General features: G+C 33.8%; 1 protein-coding gene across 1 annotated transcript; it reads right to left on the minus strand.

The window, feature by feature from the left end:
* Positions 1 to 46: 46 nt before the first annotated feature.
* Positions 47 to 22,593, minus strand: LOC123321090. The gene is made up of 8 exons (XM_044908593.1): positions 22,302 to 22,593; positions 20,248 to 21,092; positions 18,320 to 18,435; positions 13,479 to 13,783; positions 11,141 to 12,268; positions 9,335 to 9,620; positions 2,822 to 3,126; positions 47 to 1,601 (listed from the first exon to the last, which is right to left on the minus strand). The coding sequence occupies exons 1-8, from the start codon at positions 22,591 to 22,593 to the stop codon at positions 388 to 390; spliced, it is 4,491 nt and encodes a 1,496-aa protein (XP_044764528.1). The 3' UTR covers positions 47 to 387.
* Between the last annotated feature and the right edge of the window lie 2,759 nt (positions 22,594 to 25,352).

A 25,352-nucleotide genomic window follows, 5' to 3' on the forward strand; every position in this document is an offset into this window, starting at 1 on the left:
CAAGCATTTGAGTATTGATATTCAATACTTAACGGTACAAGTCGAAGACTTACGCTTTATATATAAAATAGAAAATGAAAACGGATCATAACAAAATATATATTATATCAGAGAATAAAAATAAGTTAACAAAAGAAATAAATAGGGTTTCAACACAAATTAAACCTCACCAGTATTTAAAACATAAATATCAAATAAATAATATATAAATTAATTGATTTAAATGAATTATAAAATGTCAGATTTGAAAGAAATGGTAATGAGATAAATGAAAATATACAAATGAATACTGAATAAAATATTCCGCACAAAATTGTCCGCGTTGTGATTTTGGAAATTCGCTACTCTTTCAGTGATCAAACTCTTTATAGGAGCAGACCGTTGGAATCAAATCGGTTTCAGTTTGATCATTTCCTCAGTAGGACAAAGTCTTACTATTTCTTCCACTGAGTAAATGCTCAGATCGTTTCCACCGATTCGTGTTAAGAAATCGTGAAAAATATTTTCAGACTGCATTCTTTTCAAACCAAGTTTATAGTTATCAATCAAATTCCGCCCATAAATAGGAATTTTTTTCTTGAACATAGGAAATTTTCGCCTATGAAATTTGACCATTTCATTCCTGGTAAGAGCATTTCTGAAAATATTTGCCAGGGTTCTCTCATCCGAGGACAAGACCGTGAATAAGGATACTTGTTTTTCGTTCCCCAGTTGACGGCCAGTAAGTAAGCAGAGTTCAATCTTACACGACCTCACATATTGATTGATTTCACGGTCTGTCCTCACGCAATTCAAAAGTAGGGGATCCAAATCGAATCTTCCCTTGAACTCCTGGACAATCATATTTTTCACGATTTCTTTCACTTTCTTCCTATCGCTCCGTATAATGTAGTCCAAGAACGTTAAGTTTGCCCCATTCAAAATGCACGCATAGGCTCCCTTTTCCATAAGGAACATTAAAAAATTCGCAGAATGGTTTGAACAAGCTGCCACGTGGAGCACGGTACCAAATATACCGTCTTCCTTGTTCAAGCTTCCACCATATTTCAAAAATAATTCTACGAGCTTCTTATTTCTAGGCAGGGAATTGACTGGTAAGAGTCTCATCAGGATATGAATCGGTGTAGATCCCTTTGAGTCCTCTGTATTTGGATTATCCATTTTTTGGAGCAGGAGATCAAATATATCCATATTCACTCCTGCTCCTTTAGTACAGAGGATATGCAGGGGTGTACATCCATATTCATCCTTCGAGTTAACATCCGCTCCGCTTTCAACCAGTGTCTTGACTAGATCCATGGAAGAATGGAATCTGACAGCCCAATGCAGTGGAGTTTGCCCAGCTTCATCTCTGGCCTCTACGTCCGCCCCATTGTCCAGGAGGGTTTTAATGATATCTAGCCTTCCTACTTTTGTAGCTTCGTGTAAAGCTGTCCATTTTCCATTCGTCCTCATGTTAATATTTAACTCGTTCCTACTGATGATATATTCCACCACGTCTTTCAATCTTCTACTAACGGCGATATGTAAGGCAGTACTTCCTCCATGAAAACTGTTTATATCTTTCACGAACATAAGAAAGTTGATGATCAAGGCAGAATCTGTAACAAAATAATGTTGAGAAAACATTGAATTGATGTGGCCGATACGTAAGGAAAATCCATATTTGAACTAGAAACAGAAATGTATAATTTTCACCAACATCTTTTACTGTCACCCATCTGAAGATGATATTGTGATTGAGAAGTTGAAAAAAAATAGTGATAACAAGAATTTTTTTCCGATAAAATTTTTTTTAATATTTTTTGTTTCATCATTTTTCACTTATTTTTCAAAATAGGCAAGAGTTTATAATATAAATTATAAGGGTGTATTTAAAGGTGAGGCTTTTTTCAACAGAAGGTATAACTGGTCAAAATGAAGCGTTTCACCAAAAATCTCCTATACAGAACTTTCAAAATGACAAAGTTGAAAACAAAAATTAATTAAATAAATAATAAAATAATTTAAATAAATTACTGAAATAGATCCTGATACGACGCTAGACCTTTTGTTAGCTGAATTATCGCAAAGCAATGGAAAAAACTTATCGATTCGACCATGTGGTTTCGTTTAGGATATTGGCACGTTTTAGCGCCATAATTTCAAGCTAATGATTCAAGAATAATGGAACAAATAAAATCTGACAGTTTCAGCAAGCCGAAACAAAAAAAATGGCCATAAAGGTCAGAAAAATCAGTTTTTTTGAATTATCTCCTCTCCTGGGATTCAAATTGTTATCGCATTTAACATGAAAGTTGTAGAGCATAACATTTTCTATAAATTTTGTCCGAAGCAATTTTTTCTACTTTCGAACGTTTTTGAGATATATGGCGATAAGTGTACATTAGACTGTGATTCTACATCGACCTTGGATTTTCGTATTTCTGGCTAAGCTCCTCGCCCTTATCGCCCTCTTACTCGGAAACGGTTGTAAAACGGCTACAGTCAAAAGTTGTAAAGAATTTTATTATCTACAGCTTCAATAAAGAATACAGAAACGATTAGAGCTACAGGAAGGGAAATAATTTAAATAAATGCCTTATTATTTTGAAACTATCAGATTAGGGAAACTCCCCTGATTAATGTCAGATTAATGAATTTTCTGTATGCTCCCCAACTATTACTATGAACTGATAATTATGAGCTCGAGATTTTTGAATTGAACTTTTGAATTGAACGATTAAATTTTTCAAAAAACATCAAAATGGCCGTTGAAATGAAATGATGCTTACCCATAGCAAAATAAGTAATATCCGAGTCAGAAATATGAACAACTTACCCTTATGTCGTAAAATCCTCTGCATAATGGTTTCCCTGCTCCTACATTTCAAAGGATTTGCTCCATGCTTCAGAAGAAGGCACATCACTAACTTGTCCCTGGAACTATGACGGGTCTTGTCACCTACCAATAATTCTAAGGCAGTTTTCCTCTGATAACTCCAAGTGTCCACACTGAAATCCAAATGCGGCAGCCTATTCTCCAAAAAGTCTGCCACATTTTCGACGGTCCAATGATATTTCACATTCTTGACGAATTGAACAGCTGAAACGTTTCTGTAATTGTACTTCATGATGTTCAACGAACTTGGGAAATAATTTAATTTAAAAAAATAGTTTTGGAATGGATCTCAAAAGAAAAAAAGAATAAGCGAAGATTCTTCACAACTAAAATTTAAGGTATGAACTCTCTGAATCCCGGTTTTCGTTTGAATATTCTTTTTTCTGGCAGTACCCTTTATACAAGCTGCAATTCGTTTCGGGCATAGAATCCAGATCTGCGCAGGTACAGAGTGTAAAATGAAATTTGTTACCTGTCGGTACATGTGAATCACTACTCATATTGTAAATATTGCTTGTTCTTTACTTCCACTTCTTTTACGACTATACCTATTCTAAACAATTCTATAGAAAAGAAAGGCATTTATAAGGTACCTTTTATACGAACTATTCGTTCAACTCTGTTGAAGATAAGCATCCTTGCTAGTTCTAGGTAAAAGTATTTAACAACTATTGGAAGTGAAGTCATACTTCCAGGAATTCTCGACTGTGAAAGGGTAAAATTCTTCTACTAATGATAAGCTCGAGCAGAGAAAAAGTTTAAAGTTTTCGGGGGTACCACGGTTTTTTTTATTACTTTTTATTATTATTGAGAGATGCTTAAGCGGTATCTTTTCCTACACCTTACATCTCGCAATCATACAGAGAAACACCAGCAAAAACTTTTTGGAGAACCTTTTCGCTTGCTCAATCTCTATTTGTCAGTTTGTTGGTTTTTGATAGAAACACTCGATTAGTTTTTTTGCAACCAAGTAGGTATGTATTTATTTTCACCTTGTTTTTACTTCTTGAAAGTTTATAGATGAATCAAGCTTTCAAATGTAAGAGGCAGATTTTTAGAACTGGAATATTTTTCGAAAGATGAAAGTTGAGAGCTAATTCCCAAATCCGAATGCCATAAATTATCAGTGAGTTACCTATATTTATCGTTTCTTGAAGAAATTATGCAATAGACACCTGTGATATACATTAATAACTGGAATCACTTCTGAGACTCCTAATTTCCGAAGTGTTTCCAATATTCCAACCTTAATTTAACAAATCTTGATTTAAAAACAAAAAACATGCCTGTAAACATTCCGATGTAATTCAATTTTGCTAGACTCATGGAGCATTTGTGGAAATCGTATCACTAAAAAATAAAAATAAAATCTCAAAAACATTTTGCATCTCGAAAAGTATTCGCCAGATGACACTAAAATTTTTCAAAAACCTTCGAAACAAACAGATCTTTTTTCGAAAATATAATAAGTTTTAATATGTTTTCACAATTTTTACAAGAATATTTCAGATTTCAAAAATCTATAATAATGTGAACTGTGAAATTTTTGTGGGACCCTCTACGTAAAAATTTCTCTTCGAAATAATAGATTATTTATCGTTTTCCATCTAAAGATCTCTCATTACTCTGTATGACTTCTATATGTATTCAGCAAATTGAATTTCGCCTCTATTGTATGGAACCCCCACTACAACACTAAAAAAAAGAAACTACTGAAATCATTGCTCAAATATTTTAAGCTTCATTTGATTCATTCTTATTGTACTAATAGTGTAGCATTTATACAAGATCTGTTTATATAGCAGCCTATATATAATAATTTTTTTCTCTTGTCTACAGGGTACGCAATCTCTGAGTCTCTTATCCAGCATAATTTTTCACTGATCAATTGTGGAATGATTAGAGAAACTGAAATGAAAATTTCCAAATGAAACGTTTTTTCAGTCGAATTCGGAGTATTCGAAAGATAAAAACGTTTGATAATTGTGGTGTAATTTTGAACAGCCAGATATATATTACATTGAGAGCAGTTATTTCTTGACAGATTTCAACAAAAATTATGTAATAAGTGAATATAGAATCACTAAATATTGAACTATGAAAAATGAAATGATATACGAAACGAATTTTTCAAAATTGTTAGTATACATAGAGTTGAAATTTTACTCGGATGTCACGTTTAAACTCACTTTTTGAGTCCGTCATTGTGAAATTTTTGCAAAATGTCAACTTCATAACCCAATAAATTTTATGATTCTGAAGACGACTAGCAAAATCTTGCCGAAACGTTGGGGAGAAAGTGGTAATAGCCCAATAAATCCTACACGTATATTTTGTTGTTGTTGCAGAATAACATGTTTTCTTGGATCCTTGTATCTTGTATTTGTCGTTATTTAAACAACCTTGAGGAAGATTCCACCCAGTGAGGTTGAATTTACAATCGAACACTGCACGAAAAGTATTATGCAAACAAAGCTTCAAGTTCTCTCAGTAAATCATTTTGGTATTTACAGTCCTTCCAAGAAATGCGTTTACCGTTATCCCCTTCTGCTTATTCAGAGCTGAAATTTTACTCGGATGTCACGTTTAAACTCACTTTTTGAGACCGTCATTGTGAAATTTTTGCAAAAATGTCCACTTATCCTGAAGACGGCTAGCAAAATAAATGAGTAATCTACCATAATAAAACAATGACAAAACCGACAGAAATAGCTTAGGGTCGGCAGCAAATGCTCTGTATAATCATCTTATATAATTTATAACTGAAATGTCACTGTGAATCTGCGTCGATTGTCAATTTCGAAAGCAATTTACTGTATCATGTTTTTCTCTTTTTTTCGCGTTGCGAAGTTATTTTCTTTTTTCGGCCGCCTTGTAAATTGTTCGACAGTATTCTTTTCTTTTCTTGATTTTATTCCATTATTTTCCTTATTTGTGGATTGCTGTGATTTTTTCAATTTTCTCATCCAAGGTTTTCATTTATTTTCTTTGCATGGCCGTTCAATAATGCCATGTTTATGACTTGTGAATCAGTTCATTGCTGATCCTATTGCCTGTCTTAGGTAGATGTTATGGATTCTTTTCCTTCCAACTCTACGCTGCGTGTGTTTTTGTCGCCCTTATTACCTACTGTCTTGTATATTCTCAATTCAACACTGGAAATGGACTAGTTGAAATCTAAATGGAGAAGTGAACTGCATGGAACATGCCGTCATCGATCGAAAGAGAAGTAGGTAGATCAGTTTCTGGCTTATTTGACGTCATCAATACCACCTGGCTCAAATCGATGATGACAACCAAGATGAAATGCAGAGCTTATATTAATTGCATTTTGGCTGTACTCATGACGGCAAATGAGCCTATTACCACAGACAACCTGTTTCTGCCTACTATTCTCTCAATCGATGACGTCACGTTCTATGCAGTTCACTTCTCAATTTAGATTTCCACTGGTCCATTTCCGGTGTTATTATTTATTATGACTTTGTTGTTCCTGTTCAGTAATGAATAGAGATAGCTTCTCATTCTTCTAGCGTTAATATGTTTATTTGTCTGATATGTGCGTTGAAATTGAGTTTCTCCTCGAATATTACTCGTAAGTACTTGGTGCTCTTCTTCCGTGAGATTGGAATGCTTTTAATGTGTATACTACTAGTAGATTTATTTAAAGTTTTTCCATAATAAAATAGTACAACTTGATTAACTTGAATTCAATCCATCTATCTAGCAGGTAGCACATAACCTACCAAAGTAGATCATACTATATACTTGTTAAATTGCTTAAATTGGCTATTATTGTGGTGTTTGCACAGGTCCTACTTAGCAAGTTTTGTGTTTGGAGTTTTCGACAAATCCCAACATTGAACCTTGGCGGACTCCTGTTTTTATGCCTTTATCTTATGATTCATACTTTTCGATACTCATGAACTATAGGAACTCCTTCCGCCTAGAAAGGCATAGAAGGGGCCACATATAACATTTTAAAAATACATAATAATCAATTTATTATTAATATGAGAACACCCAGTTTTATATGAATAAGTACACAGTATGCGAGTACGTATATACGTGTGTAGTTATCTGATGACTTCACTTCACACACTACCAAATCTTTCTTTCTCAATAGTAGAAGGAAACTTATTATTTCACTGATTATCTTCATGAACGAAATGTATATTCGCAATTAACAGCGGCGAATTTATTTTTGACAGAGCAAGCTGGGCCCATAACCTGTTGGAAATTAGGTTGGTTTAGGATAAATTCTTCTTCAATGAAACGCACTTTGTGAAACAATCTGTATATTGATTCAATCGATTTAACGGAGGTCGATCTATACTCTAGATGAATATCAAATTAGAACTAACTAAAGCCGAGAGAAATATCTTATTCCTAAAAGATGCTTATCTACAGTATATAGGTTCCAAAAAAACCATAATATGGTTTTTACAGTCCAAAACTGCTGGGGAATGTCATTCAACACTTTGACCGCCAGCACTAATATTGTCGACTTATAAACCAATCGCATTTGACATATTTATTGTTGGCGAGAATTCTGAATGAGTAAGGGATTTGGTTTTGCTTTACTCTGGTGAATGGTGAATTTATCTCAACATATATATTGATCGGGTTGATATGATTATTTCTGTAACGATACTTGAGTGTTTTATATAAAAATCAAGCCTCGTTCTAAATGTCCGTTTCCCTGAATTTTCCAGTTGAAGCAATGCAACACCGTCTGATGGAGATTTCAGTTTTAATAGATATTCCGTTTCATTTTAGAAATATTTTTCAGAATCCTGGTTAATAAATTCAAATTCCGTAAAATTGAAATTTCCATCAGTAATCCGCCGTAATTCCGCCAAAACAAAGAAAAAGTGTCTTTCTGCATTCGGCGTTGTTTTCCGTCCGTTGATTTGATAGATTCAGCATAAAACAACGTAGATTGCAGATAACAACAGTTTCTTCTACCGATAAAGAGATAACCGCCCCCGAGAATATTTCTGCTGGGGAGAATATTCGAGAATACCGAATTTTTGGATGCAATTTGATCACATGACCGTTCACATGTTGGAAAGTTGATAAATAGGGCCGCACCACCAGACGAACGTTATTCATTATTCAGTATTCGGCAGTGATTCTTTATTGGGAGTTATTCATTTTTTATTCTTGATTCTTTATTCTTGATTCATTATTCTTAATTCATGATCGATTGTGCGACAGTTTTTCATCATTCGGCAATTCATTCACCCTTCATTCGGCATTTGATTTCACTTTTAATTTTTCTAAATTCAGAGATCCTACGATCTGTTTTCTTTTCTTTTCTCTAAGTGGTGGTGTGACCGTACCGGAACAAACCGTAAGTCTTTTCTTGATACCACATACTTCGTGATTCAAAGTTGCATTCTTTTATTTGTTCAATTGCGTTAATCCTTATCGTTAATCTCCCTGTTTACCGCAGACTTCTGTCTCCTGGCTGTCTGGTGAACCAAGACCAACCGACGGAAGTCTCGAAGTCGTTCCGCTGGTAATGCTTGGCGTGTACACCCAAGGTTCCACGATAAACTACCCCGTTATCCTGTAAATTCTTGCATTGTGTTTCAGCTGCATCAACTCCGTACCGTTTTTTGAATAGTTTCAATTCTGATTTGCCTGTACACTGAAAATCACTGAAAGTGCTCGGGATCAAACCCATCGCTAAATTAACCGATTACAGGGATTTGGATCTTTCTGAGACAACCGGTTACTGTAAATTGTCTCAGAAGGAATCAAAGTGACCGCTATATTGATTTCTTTCTTTAATACCTGATATTTTGACTGAATATGATTAATTTGAATATTGTTCAATTCATTAATTTCACTGTGTTGAGTATGAATTTCTGATCACCGGGACAGATTGATTATTGTATTTTTATTTTCCTCATTTTGAACTGGGTCATCAGCTATATATATTTCTTGACTTGGATATCATTGTATGGTTCACTGTAATTTGGATTATTATAATAAATTCGGTTTAAAAGTAGTTGTTATCGCTACCGCCCTAGATAACCCCGAACTCTGTCTCCGACTAGTAGGTGTAGGTACTTGGGTAGGTTTGCTATTCCTCCCTATTGAAAGAATAGCTGGCGCTCGAGATTGAACCCTTTTGCAAATTAAACCCGTTACATTTCCCATTATGAAGCTTTGTAATGAATAAAGTACAGTAATCAACTCGCGATCATCGCGCACCACCTCTTCTTGCACTCCTTTACAATATCCACCAACTCAAGAATTGCCATTGTGGTTGATCTACCTTTTCTAAATCCATGTTGGGATTTAGAGATCCATCCGCCATGCTCTAGTTCCTCATTCAATCTATATTTATCATCATTCTTTCGTATATCTTGCTGGTCTCATTCAGAAGACAGATAGGTCTAAATGAACTCAAATCTTTATCTTTTTTGGGGATCAGTACACCTCATGCTCTCTTCCACGCCCTTGGAACTGTTATACATACCGAGTAAGTCGTCAGGCACAATCTGAAACGCTACCTTAAATTCTTCAACTGTTAAGCCATCGGGACCGGGGGCTTTGCCCGATTTCAAAGATTTGATGGCATCCTCCAGCTCCAGCATGGTGAACTTCTCGACTCCTCTTATATGTCCCGTCATTCTGTTCCAGTTTTCCCTCACTTTCGGAAGAAGGTCCTTCATTATCTCCTTCCGCCTTTTAACTGTCAACTTGTAGGTTGTCAATTGGATTACTAATAGAAAACTTGAAATGTGCGCTATAGAATCATTTACAATTGTTTTTTCAAATTAGTACATGTAACGTGAAACGGAGCGCTGAAGCTTGTTTCTCGGTACAGTGACTATATATACTCCATTCACTTTTATAAAAGCACTCGGTTGGACGTGGAAATTTGACACATTCCACACTGTATGATACGAAAATGTGAGGTTATGACACTTGTCAAAACATTTTTTGGTTTGAAATCAGCGCTATCTTGTCCGTTATACGTAAAAGTTTCACTAATTACGTATTTTCTTCAAAAAATAAATTAAGTCGAAAATATATATGTTCAACATAACTATAAGTGATTAACATAACTTACGTTTAAACAAACTGGTAGAAGGGATTCCTTATCTAGTTATTTGCATAGAAAGTACTAGAGATCATTCTTTAAATATATCTATTTTCGCAATGGGTGAAAATTAATTTGATGACAAATATAATAATATACAGTTGCTTGAAAAGAGTTAATGTTGGTTATCTTCTTTGGCTAAAGTTTGAAGACGTTACATCAGTTGTCGAACAGAAAAACCATTTTGGTTAATCCAAGTTTCGTCAAGAAACACAAATCTTCACACACAAAGATTTATATTGTATGAAAGTAATTTTGTCTGAAACGACATGCATTTGTTCGCATAAAATTTTTCGTTCGTTCACCCTTTTTTATGTATAACCCATTGATTTTAAGATTTTGTAAAGTGATGTCCGTCTTCCGTTATATTTTGCATGATTAAGTTGTGTGTGTCAATAGGTACTGGTACTGAGTGTTCATTTTTCAAATTATAATCCCAAATTTGCCGTTGCAGGTATTTTCTAAAAATAAACATTCTGTTCTTTTCTTTTTCAAAATTCTGTAGATAATTTCTGGCTCTTACAAACGGCTTTATATTTGCGTTGTTTGTTTGAGATATAACTCTGAATATTACATTTTTATATGGATTTTCAACAACATGTAAAGGATGGTAAAGGAAAAAAGGGTTTCTTTTGATTTCAGAAATTTTCTGTAAAAATTTGTGTACAAGCATTTGAGTATTGATATTTAATTCTTAACGGTACAAGTCAAAGACTTACGCTTTATATATAAAATAGAAAATGAAAACGGATCATAACAAAATATATATTATATCAGAGAATAAAAATAAGTTAAAAAAAGAAATAAATAGGGTTTCAACACAAATTGAACCTCACCAGTATTTTAAACATAAATATCAAATAAATAATATATAAATTAATTCATTTAAATGAATTATAAAATGTCAGATTTGAAAGAAATGGTAATGAGATAAATGAAAATATACAAATGAATACTGAATAAAATATTCCGCACAAAATTGTCCGCGTTGTGATTTTGGAAATTCGCTACTCCTTCAGTGATCAAACTCTTTATAGGAGCAGACCGTTGGAATCAAATCGGTTCCAGTTTGATCATTTCCTCAGTAGGACAAAGTCTTATTATTTCTTCCACTGAGTAAATGCTCAGATCATTTCCACCGATTCGTGTTAAGAAATCGTGAAAAATATTTTCAGACTGCATTCTTTTCAAACCAAGTTTATAGTTATCAATCAAATTCCGCCCATAAATAGGAATTTTTTTCTTGAACATAGGAAATTTTCGCCTATGAAATTTGACCATTTCATTCCTGGTAAGAGCATTTCTGAAAATATTTGCCAGGGTTCTCTCATCCGAGGACAAGACCGTGAATAAGGATACTTGTTTTTCGTTCCCCAGTTGACGGCCAGTAAGTAAGCAGAGTTCAATCCTACACGACCTCACATATTCATTGATTTCACGGTCTGTCCTCACGCAATTCAAAAGTAGGGGATCCAAATCGAATCTTCCCTTGAACTCGTGGACAATCATATTTTTCACGATTTCTTTCACTTTCTTCCTATCGCTCCGTATAATATAGTCCAAGAACGTTAAGTTTGCCCCATTCAAAATGCACGCATAGGCTCCCTTTTCCATAAGGAACATCAAAAAATTCGCAGAATGGTTTGAACAAGCTGCCACGTGAAGCACGGTACCAAATAAACCGTCTTCCTTGTTCAAGCTTCCACCATATTTCAAAAATAATTCTACGAGCTTCTTATTTCTAGGCAGGGAATTGACTGGTAAGAGTCTCATCAGGTTATGCATTGGTGTAGATCCCTTTGAGTCCTCTGTGTTTGGATTGTCCATTTTTTGGAGCAGGAGATCAAATATATCCATATTCACTCCTGCTCCTTTAGTACAGAGGATATGCAGGGGTGTACATCCATATTCATCCTTCGAGTTAACATCCGCTCCGCTTTCAACCAGTGTCTTGACTAGATCCATGGAAGAATGGAATCTGACAGCCCAATGCAGTGGAGTTTGCCCAGCTTCATCTCTGGCCTCTACGTCCGCCCCATTGTCCAGGAGGGTTTTAATGATATCTAGCCTTCCTGCTTTTGTAGCTTCGTGTAAAGCTGTCCATTTTCCATTCGTCCTCATGTTAATATTTAACTCGTTCCTACTGATGATATATTCCACCACGTCTTTCAATCTTCTACTAACGGCGATATGTAAGGCAGTACTTCCTCCATGAAAACTGTTTATATCTTTCACGAACATAAGAAAGTTGATGATCAAGGCAGAATCTGTAACAAAATAATGTTGAGAAAACATTGAATTGATGTGGCCGATACATAAGGAAAATCCATATTTAAACTAGAAACAGAAATGTATAATTTTCACCAACATCTTTTACTTCCACCCATCTGAAGATGATATTGTGATAGAGAAGTTGAAAAAAAAAAGTGATAACAAGAATTTTTTTCCGATAAAATTTTTTTCAATATTTTTTGTTTCATCATTTTTCACTTATTTTAAGGTGAGGCTTTTTTCAACAGAAGTTATAACTGGTCAAAATGAAGCGTTTCACCAAAAATCACCTATACAAAACTTTCAAAATGACAAAGTTGAAAACAAAAATTAATTAAATAAATAATAAAATAATTAAGAAAAATTACTGAAATAGATCCTGATACGACCCTAGACCTTTTGTTAGCTGAATTATCGCAAAGCAATGGAAAAAACTTATCGATTCCACCATGTGGTTTCGTTTAGGATATTGGCACGTTTTAGCGCCCTAATTTCAAGCTAATGATTCAAGAATAATGGAAAAAATAAAATCTGACAGTTTCAGCAAGCCGAAACAAAAAAAAAATGGCCATAAAGGTAACAAGAATCAGTTTTTTTGAATTATCTCCTCTCCTGGGATTCAAATTGTTATCGCATTCAACATGAAAGTTGTAGAGCATAACATTTTCTATAAATTTTGTCCGAAGCAATTTTTTCTACTTTCGAACGTTTTTGAGATATATGGCGATAAGTGTACATTAGACTGTGATTCTACATCGACCTTGGATTTTCGTATTTCTGGCTAAGCTCCTCGCCCTTATCGCCCTCTTACTCGGAAACTGTTGTGAAACTGCTGCAGTCAAAAGTTGTAAAGAATTTTATTATCTACAGCTTCAATAAAGAATACAGAAACGATTAGAGCTACAGGAAGGGAAATAATTTAAATAAATGCCTTATTATTTTGAAAAAAATCAGATTAGGGAAACACCCCTGATTAGTGTCAGATTAATGAATTTTCTGTATGCTCCCCAACTATTACTATGAACTGATAATTATGAGCTCGAGATTTTTGAATTGAACAATTAAATTGTTCAAAAAACATCAAAATGGCCGTTGAAATGAAATATATATCAATAACAATCTTATTTTAAATTAGTGAATTGTGCGAAATGATGCTTACCCATAGCAAAATAACTAATATCCGAGTCAGAAATATGAACAACTTACCCTTATGTCGTAAAATCCTCTGCATAATGGTTTCCCTGCTCCTACATTTCAAAGGATTTGCTCCATGCTTCAGAAGAAGGCACATCACTAACTTGTCCCTGGAACTATGACGGGTCTTGTCACCTACCAATAATTCTAAGGCAGTTTTCCTCTGATAACTCCAAGTGTCCACACTGAAATCCAAATGCGGCAGCCTATTCTCCAAAAAGTCTGCCACATTTTCGACGGTCCAATGATATTTCACATTCTTGACGAATTGAACAGCTGAAACGTTTCTGTAATTGTACTTCATGATGTTCAACGAACTTGGGAAATAATTTAATTTAAAAAAATAGTTTTGGAATGGATCTCAAAAGAAAAAAAGAGTAAGCGAAGATTCTACACAACTAAAATTTAAGGTATGAACACTCTGAATACCGGTTTTCGTTTGAATATTCTTTTTTCTGGCAGTACCCTTTATACAAGCTGCAATTCGTTTCGGGCATGGAATCCAGATCTGCGCAGGTACAGAGTGTAAAATGAAATTTGTTACCTGTCGGTACATGTGAATCACTACTCATATTGTAAATATTGCTTGTTCTTTACTTCCACTTCTTTTACGACTATACCTATTCTAAACAATTCTATAGAAAAGAAAGGCATTTATAATAGGTACCTTTTATACGAACTATTCGTTCAACTCTGTTGAAGATAAGCATCCCTGCTAGTTCTAGGTAAAAGTATTTAACAACTATTGGAAGTGAAGTCATACTTCCAGGAATTCTCGACTGTGAAAGGGTAAAATTCTTCTACTAATGATAAGCTCGAGCAGAGAAAAAGTTTAAAGTTTTCGGGGGTACCACGGTTTTTTTTATTACCGTTTGATATTCTAAATATCAATTGGGACTATTTCGAATATAGGTACAGGATGTGAATAAAAGCTGCGGAAAATTTTGTATGGTGGTTTCTTGTCAAAAAGGAGGGTGGTCTCAGAGCCTCTGGTAATATACAGTTCACAAAAAAGGGGGCAATTTTATGCGACCGAGAAGGCACTCCCGGTCTCAATGTTAAGTGATGTTCCCCCATGATTGTAAAAAATAAGGAAAATAGATAAAAGATAGGCGAATTGTCATGCTAAATTTTTTATTGTTCCTCTACGAATCCATTGATTCATTATTTTTTTTCCCTAAAACGTTGAGTAGGAAATTACAAGAGACCTCATTTGTTCAGAGTGAATCAAACTTTCTCTAAAATATATTTTTCCGCTCCCCTCCGCGTCATTCTGTCAACTGCAGTCTCTTGCGGAAAAGTATCACTTTCGACACTTGTTAGGAAAATAACTATTTCCATGGCATAATAAGAGTAAGGAAAATATTTCTTGGGAGACAAGCTTGAGAGATGCTTAAGCGGTAGCTTTTCCTACACCTTACATCTCGCAATCATACAGAAAAACACCAGGAAAAACTTTTTGGAGAACCTTTTCGCTTGCTCAATCTCTATTTGTCAGTTTGTTGGTTTTTGATAGAAACACTGGATTAGTTTTTTTGCAACCGAGTAGGTATGTATTTATTTGCACCTTGTTTTTACTTCTGAAAAGTTTATACATGAATCAAGCTTTCAAAAGTAAGAATTATAGTATTCATTTGTATATTATCATTTATATCATATCTATTTGTTTCAAATCTGCCAGCTCATAATTGATATAAATTAATTGATTTATAATATTACTATTAATTCAATATTTAATATATATTTATGTTAAGTACTAGAGAGGTTTACTTTTTATTTAATTTGTTAACTATCATCATTTATATCATATCTATTTGTTTCAAATATGACAGCTTATAATTGATATAAATTAATTAATTTTTATATTACTATTAATTTAATATTTAATACATATTTATGTTAAGTACTAGAGAGGTTTACTTATTATTTCATTTGTTAACTTATTTATACTCTAATATAATATATATTTCGTTATGATACGTTTATACCTTTCATTTTACGTTTGAGTATTGGGGGTTAATACTCAAAGATTTTATATATACAGAGGATGAGTGTTTGACTCGTAAAAATATTTTTACAGAAGGTTCTTGAAATCAAAAGAAACACTTTTTCCTTCAAATGGTACTTTTCCAGCTTAAATCATCAACAATATTTCTCATTCTTCTTATTTCTAGATTCCAACCTTATTGTAAAACGAGAGGGCATATATGACCGTATTTTGGACAAATTTTCTAATCAATAAGTACAAAATTTTCAAATGCCTTGTATGCGTAAATTGATCATGGCATTGAGTCTATTCAAAAAAAGATTAAGGAGGAGGAAAGTTGCTCATTTTGTAGCAAACAAAGCTTCATTTCAAACAAAAACAATGTTGGAGCAAATCTACATTTCTAGGGTTGAATATCTCAATTTTTTTTCAACTAGAACAAGGATATGATAATCTGTCAACTATTCCGATGTGTTCTTGATGATAATGGTAAAAAAAGCAGTGTATACGTATTGTTAAATGTATTAAATAATACCTATACTTTAGGTTCGACATCCCAAAATTCTTTCAATTTTTCAATTATAAACCTAGAGTTAATTATTTGCTAAACGAATCAATACGCGCGTACAAACTGCATTGTTGTATTATTATTCTTACCGAGAATAAATCAGAAGAGCGGGGAAATGATCTTACCCTAGCTGAAAAAATAATTAGAAGCGGATAAAGAAAATTATCCTAGTTTTTGATTTTCTGTTTTTTTCAATCTTTGTATGTATGGATTCGCTCCAACGTTATTTTTGTAGAAAATAAAATTATGATTTCTTCGGAATGAACATGATTCTTATTTTCCATTCTTCTTTCAACACTGTGCCATGAACACATGCTATGATGATTTTCTTACGCATACGGGGTGTGGCTGTTACTAATAATTTATACCAATAACGGACATGTCCTCTCGTATTTCAATGAAATTGGGCTCCAGTAATTGAGAAAATATGAAAGATTGATAATTTCATGGAATGAATCTCGAAAAGTACTCTTTGGGGAAAGCAAGCAATAACTCAAGTTAAAAATTGAAAAACTGGTATAGAGGCACCTTGGTGTCTTATTATCGAATTCGACTAAATATCGTGCTATTCGTGACCAACCGACATTAAATTTTATCTACCCAACTTATCTAGGTACCGAAGTATACACTGATTGTATTGATATGATTATTTCCCATTATGAACCTTTGAAATAATGAAGTAATCAACTCAAAATGAAATGATTGTGCCCAGGACGATATCGTAATCGATATCAGTATTTTCAAGAACAATACAAATTAATTTTAAATCATCCATTATTTCGAAGAGAAATCTTTAAGTAGCTAGTTTCTAGGTACATGAAAATGTAACCATTCACATTATCAGATTTTGAAAATATTCTTAATAAGAATTTTGAAGGCATAGGCGTAAACCAGGAGCTCGTGTGTGCAGTCATCCATCCAGGTACTGTACTCTCTCTTAGCTGCTTTGCATCATCAAAAAGTTGATTTTTTCAAAAAGAAACCCGATGAAATAACGTTTTAAAGGTTTGTGAAAAGTTTTGAGTGTCATCTAGCGAATACTGATGCAAACAAACAAATCGGTGCTAACGTATGATCACCTGGCATCCAATCCACAGATAATCAATAAAAACACTGAAACCGGACATCACTACCTCCGTGTACTGAGTGGTTAAATTACACACCACATATAAATTTGAGCAGTAAAATAACAAACAAAATGAAAAATAAAATACAAACATTGTGAAACAGAGTACTCATCCTTGAACACATCCAAAGAACCAACAAACAAATACAAATCACAAATCTCATATTCTCCTCTTCAGGTTCGTATTTCTGGAATATAAGTCTAAAATGTTATTGTAGATGCTGCTTAAGCCCAAACAATCGGTTCTTAAATTCACAGAACACACCACTTGACTTACTTTATGCTTAAATTTATGTTATCCGTTAAATGAATCTGTATCATCTCGCCCACATTTCGCTTGAACCAATTAGCTTTCTTATATAAAATTTTTGTTTCTTCAAATTTGAAATTATGTCCGATCTCGAAATGATGTGATGCCAAAGCTGTCTAATTCAACTCATTATAATTTTGACTTTTTCAATCAGTCTTGTGCTGTGATATTCTCAATCTCAGGTACTGTTTAGTCTGTCCCACGTATGATTTTTCGCAAGAACACGGTATCACATTTGATTGATCACTGGATGGTATTAGATCTTTTAATTTTGTGAAGAGAAAGTTAGTAGATTTTACGTTCTAGTATGCCAGCTTGACTGCATCATTGAACACTCCGTTAATTTTTTGTGAGAGACCCTGTATGAAAGGAAATCTGAAATACCTAATCTCCGAAGATATTTTCGAAAGGTTTATGCGTCTTTGTTCTGTGAAAGAAGAAGATATACTACTGGTTCGTGAAATTTCTAGGGTAGTTGTTCTTTCTGAGGATGGTCTTGATTTGAAAGTAAGTTAAAGTCGTGATAGGAGTAGTGAGTTAAATTTATCATTCTGTGCAGCAGTCCTTTACACAGTAACTTTATGGCTAATCGGATTGTTTGAGTAGTAATTCAATATTTTACCTGAGTACGCTGTTTTGGTATACCAGTTAGTCATCAATTGGCCACTCTCAGTCCTGTTAACCTCGACGTCCAAAAATGTTATTTTATTATTGACTTCTCTCTCCAGGGTGAATTGTATATTGGGATGGAGTTGCTAATCTTGATTTTCATACTTTGAGCCTTGTCAATATATTCACGTTCAAGCAGCAATTTCACAAAATTGTTGACTCTTTCTTGGTACTTTTTAGTTGGGTCTTTCACAATTCGTTTATAGACTTCCTGAGGACATATTCCGGAAAGAAGAGCATGTAAATAGCTTTAATTTCGAGATAAACTTCCAACGGATAAAGAGGGGAAATATCGACAGAATTTGGAACCTGCAGAGAGCAAACGGTAATTTTATCGTAGAGAACCATGAGGGGTTTTTTCAAATTAGTACATGTACCGTGAAACGGAGCGCTGAAGCTTGTTTCTCGGTACAGTGACTATATATACTTCATTCACTTTTATAAAAGCACTCGGTTGGACGTGGAAATTTGACACATTCCACACTGTATGATACGAAAATGTGAGGTTATGACACTTGTCAAAACATTTTTGGGTTTGAAATCAGCGCTATGTTGTCCGTTATGCGTGAAAGTTTCACTAATTACGTATTTTCTTCAAAAAATAAATTAAGTCGAAAATATATATGTTTAACATAACTATAAGTGATTAACATAACTTACGTTTAAACAAACTGGTAGAAGGGATTCCTTATCTAGTTATTTGCATAGAAAGTACTAGAGATCATTCTTTAAATATATCTATTTTCGCAATGGGTGAAAATTAATTTGATGACAAATATAATGATATACAGTTGCTTGAAAAGAGTTGATGTTGGTTATCTTCTTTGGCTAAAGGTTGAAGATGTTACATCAGTTGTCGAACAGAAAAACCATTATGGTTACCTAATCCAAGTTTCGTCAAGAAACACAAATCTTCACACACAAAGATTTGTATTGTATGAAAGTAATTTTGTCTGAAACGACATGCATTTGTTCACATAAAATTTTTCGTTCGTTCACCCTTTTTTATGTATAACCCATTGATTTTAAGATTTTGTAAAGTGATGTCCGTCTTCCGTTATATTTTGCATGATTAAGTTGTGTGTGTCAATAGGTACTGGTACTGAGTGTTCATTTTTCAAATTATAATCCCAAATTTGCCGTTGCAGGTATTTTCTAAAAATAAACTTTCTGTTCTTTTCTTGCCAAAATTCTGTAGAGAATTTCTGGCTCTTACAAACGGCTTTATATTTGCGTTGTTTGTTTGAGATATAACTCTGAATATTACATTTTTATATGGATTTTCAACAACATGTAAAGGATGGTGAAGCAAAAAAGGGTTTCTTTTGATTTCAGAAATTTTCTGTGAAAATTTGTGTACAAGCATTTGAGTAGGTATTGATATTTAATACTAAACGGTACAAGTCAAAGACTCACGCTTTATATATAAAATAGAAAATGAAAACGGATTATAACAAAATATATATTATATCAGAGAATAAAAATAAGTTAACAAAAGAAATAAATATAGGGTTTCAACACAAATTAAACCTCACCAGTATTTAAAACATAAATATCAAATAAATTATATATAAATTAATTCATTTAAATGAATTATAAAATGTCAGATTTGAAAGAAATGGTAATGAGATAAATGAAAATATACAAATGAATACTGAATAAAATATTCCGCACAAAATTGTCCGCGTTGTGTTTTTGGAAATTCGCTACTCTTTCAGTGATCAAACTCTTTATAGGAGCAGACCGTTAGAATCAAATCGGTTTCAGTTTGATCATTTCCTCAGTAGGACAAAGTCGTATTATTTCTTCCACTGAGTAAATGCTCAGATCGTTTCTACCGATTCGTGTTAAGAAATCGTGAAAAATATTTTCAGACTGCATCCTTTTCAAACCAAGTTTATAGTTATCAATCAAATTCCGCCCATAAATAGGAATTTTTTTCTTGAACATAGGAAATTTTCGCCTATGAAATTTGACCATTTCATTCCTGGTAAGAGCATTTCTAAAAATATTTGCCAGGGTTCTCTCATCCGAGGACAAGACCGTGAATAAGGATACTTGTTTTTCGTTCCCCAGTTGACGGCCATTAAGTAAGCAGAGTTCAATTCTACACGACCTCACATATTCATTGATTTCACGGTCTGTCCTCACGCAATTCAAAAGTAGGGGATCCAAATCGGATCTTCCCTTGAACTCCTGGACAATCATATTTTTCACGATTTCTTTCACTTTCTTCCTATCGCTCCGTATAATGTAGTCCAAGAACGTTAAGTTTGCCCCATTCAAAATGTACGCATTGGCTCCCTTTTCCATAAGGAACATCAAAAAATTCGCAGAATGGTTTGAACAAGCTGCCACGTGAAGCACGGTACCAAATAAACCGTCTTCCTTGTTCAAGCTTCCACCATATTTCAAAAATAATTCTATGAGCTTCTTATTTCTAGGCAGGGAATTGACTGGTAAGAGTCTCATCAGGTTATGAATCGGTGTAGATCCCTTCGAGTCCTCTGTATTTGGATTGTCCATTTTTTGGAGCAGGAGATCAAATATATCCATATTCACTCCTGCTCCTTTAGTACAGAGGATATGCAGGGGTGTACATCCATATTCATCCTTCGAGTTAACATCCGCTCCGCTTTCAACCAGTGTCTTGACTAGATCCATGGAAGAACGGAATCTGACAGCCCAATGCAGTGGAGTTTGCCCAGCTTCATCTCTGGCCTCTACGTCCGCCCCATTGTCCAGGAGGGTTTTAATGATATCTAGCCTTCCTGCTTTTGTAGCTTCGTGTAAAGATGTCCATTTTCCATTCGTCCTCATGTTAATATTTAACTCGTTCCTACTGATGATATATTCCACCACGTCTTTCAATCTTCTACTAACGGCGATATGTAAGGCAGTACTTCCTCCATGAAAACTGTTTATATCTTTCACGAACATAAGAAAGTTGATGATCAAGGCAGAATCTGTAACAAAATAATGTTGAGAAAACATTGAATTGATGTGGCCGATACATAAGGAAAATCCATATTTAAACTAGAAACAGAAATGTATAATTTTCACCAACATCTTTTACTTCCACCCATCTGAAGATGATATTGTGATAGAGAAGTTGAAAAAAAATAGTGATAACAAGAATTTTTTCCGATAAAATTCTTTTTAATATTTTTTGTTTCATCATTTTTCACTTATTTTAAGGTGAGGCTTTTTTCAACAGAAGTTATAACTGGTCAAAATGAAGCGTTTCACCAAAAATCACCTATACAAAACTTTCAAAATGACAAAGTTGAAAACAAAAATTAATTAAATAAATAATAAAATAATTAAGAAAAATTACTGAAATAGATCCTGATACGACGCTAGACCTTTTGTTAGCTGAATTATCGCAAAGCAATGGAAAAAACTTATCGATTCGACCATGTGGTTTCGTTTAGGATATTGGCACGTTTTAGCGCCCTAATTTCAAGCTAATGATTCAAGAATAATGGAAAAAATAAAATCTGACATTTTCAGCAAGCCGAAACAAAAAAAAATGGCCATAAAGGTAACAAGAATCAGTTTTTTTGAATTATCTCCTCTCCTGGGATTCAAATTGTTATCGCATTCAACATGAAAGTTGTAGAGCATAACATTTTCTATAAATTTTGTCCGAAGCAATTTTTTCTACTTTCGAACGTTTTTGAGATATATGGCGATAAGTGTACATTAGACTGTGATTCTACATCGACCTTGGATTTTCTGGCTAAGCTCCTCGCCCTCTTACTCGCCCTTTTACTGTTGTAAAACTGCTGCAGTCAAAAGTAGTAAAGAATTTTATTAACTACAGCTTCAATAAAGAATACAGAAAAGATTAGAGCTACAGGAAGGGAGATAATTAAAAAAAATGCCTTATTATTTTGAAACTATCAGATTAGGGAAACTCCCCTGATTAGTGTCAGATTAATGAATTTTCTGTATGCTCCCCAACTATTACTATGAACTGATAATTATGAGCTCGAGATTTTTGAATTGAACTTTTGAATTGTACAATTAAACTGTTCAAAAAACATCAAAATGGCCGTTGAAATGAAATATATATCAATAACAATCTATTTTAGATTAGTGAAATGTGCGCGAAATGATGCTTACCCATAGCAAAATAACTAATATCCGAGTCAGAAATATGAACAACTTACCCTTATGTCGTAAAATCCTCTGCATAATGGTTTCCCTGCTCCTACATTTCAAAGGATTTGCTCCATGCTTCAGAAGAAGGCACATCACTAACTTGTCCCTGGAACTATGACGGGTCTTGTCACCTACCAATAATTCCAAGGCAGTTTTCCTCTGATAACTCCAAGTGTCCACACTGAAATCCAAATGCGGCAGCCTTTTCTCCAAAAAGTCTGCCACATTTTCGACGGTCCAATGATATTTCACATTCTTGACGAATTGAACAGCTGAAACGTTTCTGTAATTGTACTTCATGATGTTCAACGAACTTGGGAAATAATTTAATTTAAAAAAATAGTTTTGGAATGGATGTCAAAAGAAAAAAAAAGAGTAAGCGAAGATTCTTCACAACTAAAATTTAAGGTATGAACTCTCTGAATCCCGGTTTTCGTTTGAATATTCTTTTTTCTGGCAGTACCCTTTATACAAGCTGCAATTCGTTTCGGGCATGGAATCCAGATCTGCGCAGGTACAGAGTGTAAAATGAAATTTGTTACCTGTCGGTACATGTGAATCACTACTCATATTGTAAATATTGCTTGTTCTTTACTTCCACTTCTTTTACGACTTTACCTATTCTAAACAATTTTATAGAAAAGAAAGGCATTTATAACAGTTACCTTTTAAACGAACTATTCGTTCAAGTCTGTTGAAGATAAGCATCCCTGCTAGTTCTAGGTAAAAGTATTTAACAACTATTGGAAGTGAAGTCATACTTCCAGGAATTCTCGACTGTGAAAGGGTAAAATTCTTCTACTAATGATAAGCTCGAGCAGAGAAAAAGTTTAAAGTTTTCGGGGGTACCACGGTTTTGATATTTCTAAATATCAATTGGGACTATTTCGAATATAGGTACAGGATGTGAATAAAAGCTGCGGAAAATTTTGTATGGTGGTTCCTTGTCAAAAAGGAGGGTGGTCACAGAGCCTCTGGTAATATACAGTTCACAAAAAAGGGGGCAATTTTATGCGAACGAGGAGGCACTCTCGGTCTCAATGTTAAGTGATGTGTAAAAAATAAGGAAAATAGATAAAAGATAGGCGAATTGTCATGCTAAATTTTTTATTGTTCCTCTACGAATCCATTGATTCATTATTTTTTTTCTCTAAAACGTTGAGTAGGAAATTACAAGAGACCTCATTTGTTCAGAGTGAATCAAACTTTCTCTAAAATATATTTTTCCGCTCCGCTCCGCGTCATTCTGTCAACTGCAGTCTCTTGCGGAAAAGTATCACTTTCGACACTTGTTAGGAAAATAACTATTTCCATGGCATAATAAGAGTAAGGAAAATATTTCTTGGGAAACAAGCTTGAGTGATGCTTAAGCGGTAGTTTTTCCTACACCTTACATCTCGCAATCATACAGAGAAACACCAGCAATAACTTTTTGGAGAACCTTTTCGCTCGCTTGCTCAATCTCTATTTGTCAGTTTGTTGGTTTTTGATGTAAACACTCGATTAGTTTTTTTGCAACCAAGTAGGTATGTATTTATTTGCACCTTGTTTTTACTTCTGAAAAGTTTATAGATGAATCAAGCCTTCAAATGTAAGAGGCAGATTTTTAGAAATGGAATATTTTTCGAAAGATGAAAGTTGAGAGCTAGTTCCGAAATCCGAATGCCATAAATTATCAGTGAGTTACCTATATTTATCGTTTCTTGAAGAAATTATGCAATAAGTGATAAACATTAATAACTGGAATCACTTCTGAGACTCCTAATTTCCGAAGTGTTTCCAATATTCCAACCTTAATTTAACAAATCTTAATTTAAAAAACAAAAAACATGCCTGTGAACATTTCGATGTAATTCAATTTTGCTAGACTCATGGAGCATTTGTGGAAATCGTATCACTAAAAAATAAAAATAAAATCTCAAAAACATTTTGCATCTCGAAAAGTATTCGCCAGATGACACTAAAATTTTTCAAATACCTTCGAAACGAACAGATCTTTTTTCGAAAATATAATAAGTTTTAATATGTTTTCACAATTTTTACAAGAATATTTCAGATTTCAAAAATCTATAATAATGTGAACTGTGAAATTTTTGTGGGACCCTCTACGTAAAAATTTCTCTTCGAAATAATAGATTATTTATCTTTTTCCATCTACAGATCTGTCATTACGCTGTATGACTTCTATATGTATTCAGCAAATTGAATTTCGCCTCTATTGTATGGAACCCCCACTACAACACTAAAAAAAAGAAACTACTTAAATCATTGTTCAATTATTCTAAGCTTCATTTGATTAATTCTTATTGTACTAATAGTGTAGCATTTATACAAGATCTGTTTATATAGCAGCCTATTTACATCTTGTAAAGCTAATGGACCACACTTCGTAGATAATGTCCTGAATGAATAATTTTTTTCTCTTGTCTACAGGGTACGCCATCTCTGAGTCTCTTATCCAGCATAATTTTTCACTGATCAATTGTGGAATGATTAGAGAAACTGAAATGAAAATTTTCAAATGAAACGTTTTTTCAGTCGAATTCGGAGTATTCGAAAGATAAAAACGTTTAATAATTGTGGTGTAATTTTGAATAGCCAGATATGTACTACATTGAGAGCAGTTATTTCTTGACAGATTTCAACCAAAAATTATGTAATTAGTGAATATAGAATCACTAAATATTGAACTATGAAAAATGAAATGATATAGGAAACGAATTTTTCAAAATTGTTAGTATACATAGAGTTGGAATTTTACTCGGATGTCAAGTTTAAACTCACTTTTTGAGTCAGTCATTGTGAAATTTTTGCAAAAATGTCAACTTCATAACCCAATAAATTTTATGATTCTGGAGACGGCTAGCAAAATCTTGCCGAAACGTTGGGGAGAAAGTGGTAATAGTCCAATAAATCCTACACGTATATTTTGTTGTTGTTGCAGAATAACATGTTTCCTTGGATCCTTGTATCTTGTATTTGTCGTTATTTAAACAACCTTGAGGAAGATTCCACCACCCAGTGAGGTTGAATTTACAACCGAACACTGCACGAAAAGT

Source organism: Coccinella septempunctata, chromosome 9, assembly GCF_907165205.1.
Source record: "Coccinella septempunctata chromosome 9, icCocSept1.1, whole genome shotgun sequence".
Lineage (NCBI taxonomy): Eukaryota > Metazoa > Arthropoda > Insecta > Coleoptera > Coccinellidae > Coccinella > Coccinella septempunctata.

Excerpts from the sequence above, each read along its gene's own strand:
- LOC123321090 (XM_044908593.1), bottom strand. The coding sequence starts at position 22,593 with ATGAAGTACAATTACAGAAACGTTTCAGCTGTTCAATTCGTCAAGAAT. Across the intron at positions 18,436-20,247 it reads ACCGTGAAATCAATGAATAT|GTTCCAAATTCTGTCGATAT; the intron begins GTGAGGTCGTGT and ends TGCTCTCTGCAG. Across the intron at positions 12,269-13,478 it reads GAGGATTTTACGACATAAGG|ATTCTGCCTTGATCATCAAC; the intron begins GTAAGTTGTTCA and ends ATTTTGTTACAG.